Raw genomic sequence first — 13,185 nt, forward strand, 5'->3', positions numbered from 1 at the left:
CCAACATCTGCCTGCCTCCCCACACACACACCTGCCCTCCTGTCATCACAGCTCCTGTCTGGGAGTCACCCTGTCTCTTCCTGAGACTTCTCAGCAGCCCCTCTGTCGCTCCCTGACACCCAGGCTAGGCCCGCAGGCCCCTCCGTACAGCTGTGTGCACCCCGGCTGGCCATCCACCTGCCAGCACCTGCGAAGCCTCCCAGCCCCCCGGGCTGCTTTCTTGCCCACAAAGGCTCTACCTCTCTGAAGGGGCCCTTGAGGGTGCCAAGTCTGTAGAGGCTCCAGGCAGGAATGCAGACCATGGAGGAGAGAGCCAGGAGCCAGCCCAGGGCATCGCCCCACCACGGGTACGTGTATTTCTTGTTGTAGGTCAGCGGAGTGTACTTGATCAGGGAGAAGAGGAAGGTGGCCTGGGGGGGAACGGAAGAGAAAGGGGTTGGGGGCGGGGCCTGTGCCCTCAGCTCCCCCACCCCCAGCAGCCTGGAAGAAATCATCCTCCGAGCCTGAATTCCTTTTAGGCTCTTCTGGGCCAATCGGCCTCCAATCTTCTCCATCCACACTCTGCCCGAAACCCACACCCCCAGCAGTAGACTCTGCCACGCCAGGGCCCCTGTGCCCCTGGGCACCTCTACGTGCAGCTGACTCCCAGTTAGGACATGATCGTGTGCCCACTGCGTGCTGTGAGGTATTTCCCTCCCCTCCTGCATCGTGAGTTTGGGGTATGAGTGCCTCGAGGGTAGAGGCCATGCCTCGTTCTCCCGCTGCCCCTCAGTTTTATCCTGCACACAGTGGGGGCCTGGGAACGGCTGACACAAAGAGATATGGCCAAAGTTCTCTGCAACTTTCTAGCTCGGGCCAGTGGCTTAACCACCTCTTCAACCTCAGCTTCATCTGTAACACCAGTGTAACAGCAGCACTTCCTTTATGGGGCTCTTGTGAAGATGAAATGAGTTAATACGTGTTCAAGCACCTCGGGCCCAGCACCCAGTCAGTGCTCTGTACTGGCCGCTTTTACCATTGCTGTGGTGATTAGAATATTATGAGCCGTCCAGTGCACCCGGGTTCAGTCCTGGCCTGTGACGTTAGACTCACACTGTGGTGTTGGTCAAACCGTCTGACAGCTCTGGACCTCAGTTTATCCTTCTGTGACATGGAAAGGAAGAATCTATCTTGCTGTAGTTTTCTAGAATCCAAAAGCAGGATGAGTGAAAGCCTAAGATGATTTTCAGTTCCTAGGGAGAAGTCCATGGCAGGGCTAACGGCTTCTCTACCCTGCTAGCCACCGTCTCTCCCTCCCTTCATCTGACTGTATCCCTGAAATGATCTTACTGTGCACACAGCTGGCGTGAGGAACAGCCAACAGTATTTGATAAGAGGCCACGGCCTGTACCCAATCATGTCTTCGATGTTGTCGTAGAAACGTCTGGCTCCTACCATGCAGAAAAGAAGAAGGAAGCGGGAGAGTCATTCTTCGGCACCCAGAACATCAGGAGGGGGCCACAAACAGACCAGAACGGGCGGGGACCCATGAAGAGATGGCATCACAGCTGTCTGTTCAAATTGCTGCTGGGAGAAAGCTCTTGCCTGGCTCTCACAGGCAGAAACAGCAGCAAGCAGGCCTTGGCCTGGGGACGGGCAGTCACTTCCTGGTTATCGAGGTTGTCAAAAGCTGAAAATGTTTGGACAGGGCGGGATACGGGCCCACCTGAGGTGGTCTAGGTACAGCTATAACCAAGACTGTGGGCAAGGCAGCGTCCGGGGGGCCTTCCAAAGGCAGCAATTTAGGATTTGCCCGATTTTTGAGGTTGGGTAGGGAGGCGCCCCAGGAAAAGGTAAGTGTGAGCAGTGGATGCCTGTTTCGTGTCTAAGGGCCCCGAGATCCTTAGACAAGAGGAGGATGCGGGGACCTAGGGGAGGAGTCACTCACCGTAAACCCAAGCCACACAGAGGGACTCAAAGATGGCCACGAACAGGAGACACATGCCACTGGCGGCGTAGTAGTCGAAGAGCTGGAACACGTACATGCCGCCCTGCACGGGAGGAGAAAGCTGTAAAAAGAGCTTCATCCAGTGGGAACAGACAGATTCCCTCCTACGCCCTTGAGCGTCACACGGTGGAGGCACCGAGCAGAGCTGGTGAGGATCACAGGAGACGGATCACAAAAGAGAAGTCATTTGTAAGGCGTAAAGCACGAGGCAGATATGAGACGCTAATTATTTTTATTATTGTTTTGAGACAGAAGATAGATGAAATAAGACAGCGATTGTTAGAGTATGTCTGAGAACACTTAGGGACTGGCCCCGAAGCCCAAGACATAGCGTGTCCTCTCTGGGGAAAGGATTAGGATAAGGGCTGTCATTGATATTGTCAAGCTGACAAGCTGCGTCTCCCTCCTTCTCCCTGGAGACGGCACACGGAACGCTCCCCAGCCCCAGGGCTCCCTTTCTCGCTTTGAAGTTTGTACACAGAACTCGGTTCAGCTGCCTGGGAAATCACCAGATCTTGCTGGAGATGCAGCTTCTCCCAATCCAGCGCTCCACATACCTCTTCACTTACTGGGGAGCCAAATGGCTCCTCACCCATCCCTGGAGGTGGGTGGTCTGTGCCCAAAGGCCAGAGGAGGGACCTGCCTACTTTGTCCTTCCTGGGATGGGGAAAAGAGGGAGTCCTAGTGTCCGGAAGCCCGGAAGACCTGCCCTGACCCGAAGCCAGGGCATCTGCCTCACTGACAGGTAGCAGCTGTCACTCGGCTCCTCCTCCCCGTCGTCCCCCGCCTCCCCGGCCCTCACCTCCGTGAGCATGACCAGCCCTACAAGGAAGGAGACGACGGATACTCCAAGGATAAGGACTTCCCGCCGGTTCTTCTTGCGGAACACGCGAGGGTACATGTCCACCAGCGCTGTCACCAGGCTTTCTACACACACAAACTGGATGAGAGGGCAAAGGGATTGCAGGCAAGGAGAGCTCCCGAGATGCCCTGTCCCTGAGCGCTGGCTTCTCGCTCCCAGGATCAGCCCTGCCAGCCTCACTCTCTCAGGTCCCCAGAGCCATTGTCCTTGCCTGGTGAGGTCAGGACTCACCCTCAAGCTCCCCTGCGCCCCCGAAAGGGCATCCTCGTCTGACATTCACCCAGCCCCCAGCTAGTTTACGGGCCCTCGGGGCATACAGTTCAACCACATGCCCGCTGCTCCTCCTCCCAGCACACACCCCCCACTCATCTCTCAGCCCCTGAGTGGCTGCCTCTTGATACCTGACTATCCAGTCCCAGGAGAACGACCATGAAGAAGAAACAGCAGGCCCAGAGAGGAGAGAAGGGCAGCATCACCACGGCCCGCGGGTAAGCGATGAAAGCCAGGCCAGGGCCTATGACAAGGAGCAGAGGAACACGGGCCAGTGCCTGGGCCAGCTCCAGGCCGTGTGTGACCCATGGCTTCCCAGTGTGGGACCATGGAATACCAGGAGCTAGAGGAAACTTCACCCCAAAGTTACTATCGCCACCACCATCCTCACCCAGGAGAAGCCACCCCAACCTCCACCCGTTTCTCGGATTTCCAAGGTACCTCTCACTGCATTCTCATTGGCAAGAACAAAATTTAGAGATGGTAGGTGTAAAGGGCTGTGGGCCTAAAGGGACTCCAGATCTCCAGATCTATTGTACAGACCTGAGGTTTCAAGCCTAGAATGAGCTCAGAAGCCAGCAGGCCATAGACATGTGTGAAGCAGACCTGGTGCAAAACACAAGGAGGTGGCAGGGCCTGGTGAGAAGCGGAGCGATCAGGCCCCAGCTGCTAGCGATGATTTCTTGTATTTGTAAGGAATGTAGATGGTACCAAAGAAAATTGCCCCAAGGCCAGGTTTGGCCTGGGGCCTCCAGTTTACCACCTCTGTGCCTGGAGCCCTTTCTGTCACCCTACGACGACGCTGGCACCGAGTGCAGAGTGCTGCTGACCCACATCCTCACGGTTCGTGAACGCTTCTCTCAACTGACTCGTGTGGCAGGAAAAAATGCACATAACAGAGCCTGGGTCTCCCCATAGGAAGTTCCTCTGAAAAGTGAAGGGCATCACTGTGACCTTGGAGGTCTTTTGCTTCTGCCCGTCCCAGCTCCCACACTGGTGAGGTGGGGATTGTGCAGGGCCTGCCCCACAGGTTTCCGTTGCATGGTACAAGCAGAGCGCCTCGCCCAGCACCTGGCATACAGTCCACACTTAGAAAGTGAGACATGGGCCAGGCACGGTGGCTCATGCCTATAATCCCAGCAGTTTGGGAGGTTGGGGTGGGTGAATCACTTGAGGCCAGGGGGTCAAGACCAGCCTGGCCAACATGGTGAAAACCCGTCTCTACTAAAAATACAAAAATTAGCCGGGCATGGTGGCACATGCCTGTAATCTCAGCTACTCAGGAAGCTGAGGCACGAGAATCACTTCAGCCTGAGAAGCGGAGGTTGCAGTGAGCCAAGATCATGTCACCACACTCCAGCCTGGGTGACAGAGCAAGACTCCCTCTCAAAAAGTTAAAAAAAAAAAAAAAAAAAAAGCGAGAGAGACTATCCTTAATGAGAATCCCAGACCTCCCCTGCCCAGGCCTTGGCATCCTGTGTGGCCCAGGCGTGCTTCTGAATGCCATGGTAAAAAATCATCTTGTACCAGGCGCAGTGGCTCACGCCTGTAATCCCAGCACTTTGGGAGGCCGAGACGGGAGGATCACGAGGTCGGGAGATCGAGACCATCCCGGCTAACACAGTGAAACCCCGTCTCTACTAAAAAACACAAAAAACTGGCCAGGCGAGGTGGCGGGCGCCTGTAGTCCCAGCTACTTGGGAGGCTGAGGCAGCAGAATGGCGTGAACCCGGGAGGCGGAGCTTGCAGTGAACCGAGATCGCTCCACTGCACTCCAGCCTGGGCGACAGAGCGAGACTCTATCTCAAAAAAAAAAAAATCATCTTGTTACAGGGCAAAAGTAGGTGAGCAAGAGCAACATTTTACGGCTTATTCAGATCACAGCCTGGGCCTTGATGTTATTTGAAAGCAGCAACAACAGCACTGCATGGCGGAAAGGCAGTCACTCACAAACGGGGGAAGCTCTATATGCTGATAGAAACTTGCCCTTGAGATTCATTTTAAAATGAACAAAATGAGGCAAGGTACAGAACAGTGTATATAGTGTGTTATCATTTGGTTTTTTAAGAAGGAGGCAAGAAATAGAAATAGTAATATGTATCACATGTATATGTCTGTGTATATATTTTTTCTCATATATGTCTAAACTATTTCTGGAAGGATAAACACGAAGCAGACAACATTGGCTGCCTCCAGGGTAATGAACTGGAAGCCAAGGATGGGAAGAAAAATGTTCAGTACATGCCTCCTCTTTGAAGCTGGAATTACTTCTCCCCCAAGCCATCCCGGAATGCATCCACTGAATGGTGGCCGTAGCTCACCCCGAGTGGAGGCGACACGCAGAAACGTCTCTCGACCCTCGCTGCCAGAGGTCTGAGCCAGGCTCCCCGCCTCCGGGCCGCCCCAGAAACACTCACCTGACTCGGCCACCTCAGAAATGGGCACCCCCTGCTCCTGGGACATGAAGCCCAGGATGGAGAAGATGGCGAAGCCGGCCACAAAGCTGGTGCCGCTGTTGAGGAAGCAGAGGGCGAGGCAGTCCCTGTGGGGCAGGGGTGAGGAGAGGGCGGAATGGCAGGATCAGAACAGGGCTGCGACCTCTCCCGCTTCCTGTCTGGGAGCACAGCCCCTCCTGACGGACACTGTCCTGGCCCCTTCACGGAAGCCGGAGCAGGGCTACCTGGCAGAATTCAGAGGACCACGCATAGCATGGGCTCTCCTCCGACACTCCCTGGCCCCCCCCAGCCCAGGCATGGAATAAATCAAGGTAGTCCTGAAAGAATGAGGCTCCAGGGAAGTAAAACATGAATCTAGATGTGTCAAACTGCCACACAGCCGCCCCTCTCTGCCATCCTGGTCCACTCCTCGTGGGACACTACCACTCGGCCATGATCCCATTTGGCATGCCAACACAGGGATAGACACATGGTGATCCCAAACAAGAAGTAACTCTTAGTCACCTAAATTCAATGTTGAGATGCACAAGAATGATTTCATTTCAGCTATGCTTCAGCTGGTATTAAAATTGGCTTAAATTTTCTGAGCACAAACCAGGTAGGCAAGGAGAGAACAATGGGGACAGGACGTGAAGTGAGGGAGATGGTGTGAAAAATGGGTAAGGATTCAAAGTTTTGGGGGCAGAGTTACCAAGCAGGCAAGACTGGGGTGCAATGCATGACATTGCTAATCACAGTAGGACCTCACTTCTCATCGATACATTCTTGCAAATTGCAACTTTATGCAAAACAACCTATAATGAAACCAGTTTTTTTTTTTCTCATCAAAGTTATAAGGAAACGACATTATTCAAAGACCTGTTGTGCTTCTCAGGCTTGCTTACCTAGCACTCCTGAGCCCACCAACCTCTACATCAGCCAGGAGGCCAGATCCTCCTGCTGTGGTCCCCCAGCCAATCACAACTATCCCACCCTTTCAGATGCAATTCTCTGTCCACCTTGCAGTTGGCTCCTTGCAGCTCCTGGTAGCCCTGGGGCGTTGGATATGGAAGTGTAGACAGGGGGGCAGATCCAGGAGCTGATACACCCTCTGACTCACCCTCGTCTAGCGTGGCTGGAGGGACAGTAGAGAGATGCAGGTGTGTGGCTCAGGCCCCACGCCCCCAATCACCTGTAGCAGTTGTTGTGGTACTTGTTGTAGCTGCCCAGGGCTGTCAGGCACCCAAGACAGATGGCGAAGGAGAAGAAGATCTGGGTGCCCGCATCCATCCACACCTACAAAGGGGAAGGGCAAGAAAGGTGAACTCCCAGGAAAGCCGGGCCATTCAAGCCATGGAAGGACATAGGCACGTGGCTGAGCCAGACACTGGCTAGGGATGGTGAGAAACCTGTTCTCAGCCAACACTGGCATCCTGCGACCTCTGTCACCCCAGTGGGCTCTACTCCCTGGGCTCCTGGATGAAGTTTCTTGGGCACTACTAGGATAGGACAGGCATTAAGCATTCAAAGAAAATGAAAAAGACTAAAAGACCCGTGGTGGAAGTGTGTAGGAGGGTGGGACAGGGCTCTAGAACAAAGTTAGGTCTCCTGTCAAGGTTTGGATCCTAGGTTCTGCCCCCACTTTCTCCTGTGACCAGTGTGGAGGAATCCAGGCACAGGGTCTCCGGAACACTCTCCCTAACATCAGGGCTCCCACCAGTACGTAGCTTTGCCCCTCACATCTCAGCCACCTCTGTCTGCAGACAGGGAGAGTAATTCTCGGCCCGCAAAAAGGCAAAAGGACGAACAGAAACACCTCTGAAAAGGGCTTTGTAGTGCTTGGGAGGGGAAAAATCACAGTCCAGCTAAACATAGAGTTGGCTGTTATTGTTATTATCTCAGCTGGCTCGCCCAGCCTGTGCATGTTGTGATTTAGATCTAACAGCTAGAATAACATCCCAGACAGAAAGAACATCAAGGCAACAGGACCGAGTGACCCCGCAGATCTGCAGGACCCTCCCCAGGCGCTCCTGCCCCGGCGACGTGCGCACAGCCAGGGAGCACCCCGCTATGGACGCAGACATCCAAGCAGGTGCTCCTCACATGTCTGTGTTCCTAACGGAAAGGGTACCGGATGACCCGTCTGTGTCTTTTGCTCAGCCTCATTCCGGTACCCCCAAGCAGGCCCCTACTTTCCACAAAACCCTCTATTGCTTTCATCACTCCCTTCCGCTAATATCAGGCCTCCAATTCCTCAGTCCCTTCCTGGTCTTTGCCTGCCTGCCTAGGCATGGTCACCACCCTCAGCCCCTACCCCTTGCTCCCTCCTTTCACGCTCACCCCTACCAAAGCGGCCACATTCCTCAGCAGTGTAGGGGCCTGAGGGATCCATCAGCAGGCTGACCGCCTCAGAATCACGCCGATTCCTCAATCAGCATCTCCAGTCGAGACGCTAAATCTCTAGGCCTGAAGGAGAACCCAGAACTCGTATCCTTTTCAGAGCTTCCTGGGTGATCCTAATGGTCACCAGGTATGGGATGCCCCTATCGGGGTGCACCCAGGGCACCCATCCTCTTATCATGTTTCCATTCTGCAGGGCCAGGGACAGAGTAGGGAAGACGGTAGGGGGAAGGGGAGAATGTCTCCAGCCTCCCATTCTTGAGTTCACTGGGAATCCCGTCCTGAGATGGTCTGTGAGGCAGGAGGCGCCACCAGGAACAAGGGGTCAGCAGCAAGAAGCACAGAGGAGGATTTGGAGGGGCTGGAGCCAGTGAGGAAATCACACAGAGAAGGAAGTGGTAGGAATGAAATGCTAGAGAAGGAAACGGTGGGAATGCTAGAGAAGGAAACAAACCCTGAGGACAGGCAAGGGGAGTGCTTGCAAATTTCAGCGTCTCGCTTCTCCCAGTTAAAAAAAAAAAGTTTCGGTGTGATGCCACACCAGTTTTGAGGAGATGCCTTGGCCAGTCTGTTTCCTCCTTTGAGATGTTCCAAATCCTTTTCTCTTCTAAAACTCTACCACACAGATCGTGCACAGATAGTCATCTCAGGAAAACTCACTGACTTTGGCATGAAAGTCATTTGGTTCTATCTTATTCCTGCTTCACCGGCTACGTTATTGGCAGCTTCAAGAGCAGGACCTTCTGGCGAAAGGCCCTGAGCTTATAGAGAAAGTGTTTCCCCAGGGTGAGAGGTGGAGGGGCTCAGGACCAGTGCGTGTCTCCTGGGTACTGCCCCTTCATGAGGTCAGGCACCTCCTCCCACAAAGGTCATTCAGGATGTGGCTCAGGAGCCTGGAGGCCTCACGCCTTGGACGTTTGCTCTGGGGCCTGGCAGTGCACTGGGTGCAGACCGGGCCATGAGTTCCCAAGGAAGCACATTGTAGCTGCCCACACACAGGCAGAGGCACAAGCCTGAGATGGGCAGCTTTGTGAACTTGTGCTTGGGAAGGAATAATAAGAGAAATCGTGACTTGGCCATTCACCTCGCCTCGGCAGGGGCGGGAGGTCAGAGTGGGGTCATGTGGAGACTGAGTTGGGGGAGACATTAATGAGAACCAAGGAAAATGCAGCAGGAGGGCTGGAAACCCAGAGCACAAGGGTCAATGCACTCTTTGACCAAAGCCTTTGACTACAGCCCCCTCGCTGGGAGCTTGGCAAGCCGCAGCTCCCCACACAGCTGCTGCCCGACAAGCCTGCTGGGATGGGGAAAAGAACAGGGTCAGAAGCAGGGCTGAGGGACACGCAGAGCAAGCTGTTCCATTCCCACCACAGGCGCCCACCCCCTGCCCACGCCAGGAGCTCTGGTTTCTGGAAGAAAGCTCTGACATGTCTTTGGCTAGGGCAGAAGGCCGACCGAGGGAAAAACAAGTGTGAAAATTCTTGGTGGAACGCAGGTAAAAAGAGGTCTTGGGGGGAAAGAGGAGGAGAGAGGATCTGGGAGAAATGTTTTCAGCCTCAAGTCCAACCCCCAGAATTATCCGTCTCTCTCTACTGTTTTTAGGAAGGCAATGTGGTGTGACGGAAAAGCACGGGCTCTGAAGTTACGTTAATCTGGGCTCAATTCCTGACTTTATTAATTGCTGGCTGTGTGACCTTAGGCAACTCACTTAACCTCCCTGAACCTCCCTTTTCTCATGAGGAAAATGGGTATAATAACAAATAAAATAATGTATGTGAAATGCCTAACATATAAATAAATATTCGTTTCCTATCTCACCTTCTAGAATGATAAAAAGCAGCTCTTAAAACTCTCAAATAATTCATACTCTTTGGAAATATCGATCACGGTGAATAAGACAGTAGTCTTTGAAAAACTACTTGAGATCAACCCAAGCTCCCCTACGTGCTAGTTTTGTGATTCTGGGCAAGTTTCTTGGGTTCCCTAAGCTTCTGTTTCTCCCTCTGTAAGATGAGGCTGGCCCCACACTCACAGGGTTGGACTGTGTCAAGCACTCGGCAAAGGGCCTGGCAAATAAGGAGGACGCAATAAGGTTAGCTTTGGCCACTGTTTACTGCTATTATTTTAAAAAGCAACTCATCTTTCATTGGTAATGAGGTGGCATAGATTGGATTTCAATGCTAAAATAAAGACTAGTTCTAATCGGTGATTTCAACTTCCTCCCTAAACAAACCTTTCCTTAGACTTGCTTCACGTAGGGATTTAAAAGGTTCCAGGAGGGCTCTTTGGTGCCCTCCTCCCGTCCCCCGCCTTTGGCAATCTCCTAAAGTGCAGCAGAACGGGCACAGGGCCAGGACCCAGGAAAGAAACGAGTGGCCTGAACAAAGCGCAGGGCTCCAGCAGAGCCCTGGGTCTCCAGTGGCCACTCTCCAGGGGACGAGACAAGGCCTGGGAACACCGGGAAAGGCAGCAACCTGCTCCCCACACAGCAAGCCTGGCAGGAAAAGGGGAGCAAACAAGAGGGGAGCACGGCGTGGTCTCTGCCTGGCCCCCAACCGCCAGCCTCAGTGCTTGGCAGAGAGATCCGTCTTTGGTCTCTGTGCCGTGGAGAAGAAATTTTGCACCTTTCTCGAGTGCCAGGCAAATGCCAGTGAGAATAATCACACTTCCCGGGGAGTGCCAACGAGATTCAATTAGGGCTCTGGCAGAGCCCCCACGCCCCGCAGGTGCTGCTGTGTCCACTGACAACAAAGGCCCAGCTTCAGCATGAGACTTGGACCAGGCAGAGAAGGTGGCCGCTCAGGACCCGTCCTGGCACTTGGCCCAGCCCCCTCCCCACCGCCCCAAAGCACTTGGAAGACAGACGCTGCCTGCACGGCCCAAAGCTGGCTGGAATGGAAAGAACGGTATCCCGGACCACAGGCTGAAAGAGGTCTTTGTCCCTGCAGTCACCCAGACACAGACTTAGGGCCTCATTAATGCTCAGAACTTGAAAGCCACCCGGTCCACCTTCTTTATGTTTTCTGGAAGCTATTATGTACCAAACATGGCACTGGAACAGATTCGGCACGTAGTAGATACTCGTAGTAGATTCATTCAGGTTTTTTCTGATAAGCTGTGAGAGAAACAAAGGTGAGCAGCCAGGGACCTCGTCTCCAAGAGTGGACCATAAAGTGCACGGCATTTGTCACCCTTCGGACCCAGTCCCAGCTGCAGGTATGAGGGTGAAAATATGCGTGAAGCTCTCTAGGCCTTAACGTCCTAATCTATAAAATGGGGTTGCCTGGTTGACCTGCTGTGAGCGTTTGCTGAAATAAGGCATGTAAGCCTCTGAACGATGTCAGGGACAGAGGAAGCACGCCCTAGTAGTTAGCTGTAAACAGCTGATCAGGACAAAGCCGTGAATCTGTTGTGGAAATACTGAGCCCCTCTGTCCTTCCTCCCTGCCTGTCACCTTTCCTGGTCCTGCCTGCATCCTCTCTGGCCTACCTGCGGACAAAGGTGGTCAGTGATCTTCGTAGCTTAGCCACTGGTTCTCAACTCTGCCGCTCCAGAACCCCCGTGGCTTTCTCGTGTGCGGGGAGTCCAAGCCAAACTCTTCACCCGGCCTTCAAAGCCTCCCCTCCTCTCAGCCTCCCCCACAACTCCTGCTCGCCGCCTACTGCCCACCACAGCCCTTTGGTTCTAGGTAAGTCAAAGGGCTTATGATTCACAAAACAAAGATATCCTTTGCCTGGTAATTGCCATAATTACTGGCTGCACAAACTTAGGCCACGGTGGGCTCATCTTACAATGAGGAACATGCACTGGGGTCCTAGAAGGATCCCAGTTGTGCTTCAACAGTTTGGCTCCAAAGTCTGACTGCAGCCCTAGTACCCTGCGTGGACATGCGGCAGTAGCAATCTTATCTCTGTGCTGTCTGAGAAATGGGAGAAGGGAAAGATAAGCCTCTATCCCACCAGAGGGTTATTGAGAAACACTCAGGACCAGGGCTACTCGACTCTGCAGGGAGGTTTCTGAAGAGCAGTGGTCTGGCTGCTTCCGGAAGCCACAGCGTCCCAGTAGAGCTCAGGATGAAAGAATCAAAACCGGGCCGCAGCGGCCAGGAGACGGAGAACGGCGTGGCTTCCGGATCGCCTGACGTTCCGCACCAGGGGGAGCTGTTGCCCCTGTGTGCACGGAGCTCCCAGCCTCGGTGTGCCTGTCCCCTTTCTCTTGCTCCCTGTCAGCAACGTCGTGAATATGCTGGTGCCCGACTATTTTAAAACGTTTGGAGCCATCCCAGTGTCTTCTATGTGCTGGGAGCCACTCGCCCTTATGTCTCCTTGGGGCTTCTTTCACAGACACAGAGAGATCCTCCAGCAACAAGAGGAGGGTCTCCAGGTCGCACACTCACTCCCCCGGCAGGGTGGCCTCTGTGCCCAGGAGGCAGAGGCAGGGCATAACCGGTAACATTTCAGGGCCTCTGGGGCAGAGATTACCCACGCTTCCCTCCGGCCCTCAACACCTCCTAGTTTTGCCAGCTTTCAACTGGCTGCCAAAGAGGGGAAGGCAAGAGACCTGTCAGAGGCAGGGGCGGCCCATTCCAGGTCTTGCTTTTCAACCCCCTTCAGGCAGCAGGCAACACCAGCTCTCCCTACCCAGACGGTGAAAAAGCTGTAGCAGAGGGAGTGCAGACCATGAAGGCAGGGTGGGGAGGAGACCCGGAGTCTCTGGACATCTGACAGGGAAACTTAACACTAGCCCAGCTGGCTGAGGGCAGGGCCAGGGAGCTGAGACCTAGACGTGGGTCACATGGGCAGAGGGAGGGAGCCAGGAGGCAGATTGAGGGGTAAGAATTAAAGAGGAAGCTCAGTAGGAGACAAGCCCCTAAGAGATAAATGTATGAAGTGGGTAGGGAGAGGATGGGAGAAGGATACCCAAGTAAGGACTGTGAGTGACACTTGGGGCCCTTGAGAAACATTATTAGAAATATTACCCTAGTAATATTTGCCTGGGTTCCCCGGCAGCTGTGAACCCAAGAAGGGACAGTGTCCGACACCTTTTGACCACAAACAGCTGCTAACACGTCAGAGGCATTTGAACCAGAGCGACTCCAGCTTGAACAGGGGTGGGTGAAATAAGGCTGAGACCTACTGGGCTGCGTTCCCAGGAGGTGAGGCATTCTCAGTCACGGGATGAGACAGGAGGTCGTCACGTCCCCAGACACAGGTCATAAAGACCTTGCTGAT

The 13,185-nt window shown here is 53.9% G+C and overlaps 1 protein-coding gene across 11 annotated transcripts in view; it reads right to left on the bottom strand.

The window, feature by feature from the left end:
- Positions 1-13,185, bottom strand: part of SLC6A13 (solute carrier family 6 member 13) — a 42,892-nt gene that overhangs the window by 517 nt on the left and 29,190 nt on the right. For 9 of the 11 annotated variants that reach the window (XM_074006004.1, XM_074006005.1, XM_045364539.2 and 6 more), the window contains 7 exons: positions 6,747-6,850; positions 5,537-5,661; positions 3,251-3,363; positions 2,790-2,927; positions 1,928-2,030; positions 1,330-1,430; positions 240-410 (listed from right to left, as the gene is read on the bottom strand). In XM_074006004.1, the coding sequence (XP_073862105.1) occupies positions 240-410; positions 1,330-1,430; positions 1,928-2,030; positions 2,790-2,927; positions 3,251-3,363; positions 5,537-5,661; positions 6,747-6,850 (855 nt within the window). The remainder of the gene's footprint in view (positions 1-239; positions 411-1,329; positions 1,431-1,927; positions 2,031-2,789; positions 2,928-3,250; positions 3,364-5,536; positions 5,662-6,746; positions 6,851-13,185) is intronic. The other 2 variants (XR_012419834.1, XR_012419835.1) reach the window with 1 other exon arrangement.

This window comes from Macaca fascicularis, chromosome 11, assembly GCF_037993035.2.
Source record: "Macaca fascicularis isolate 582-1 chromosome 11, T2T-MFA8v1.1".
Classification (NCBI taxonomy): Eukaryota; Metazoa; Chordata; class Mammalia; order Primates; family Cercopithecidae; genus Macaca; species Macaca fascicularis.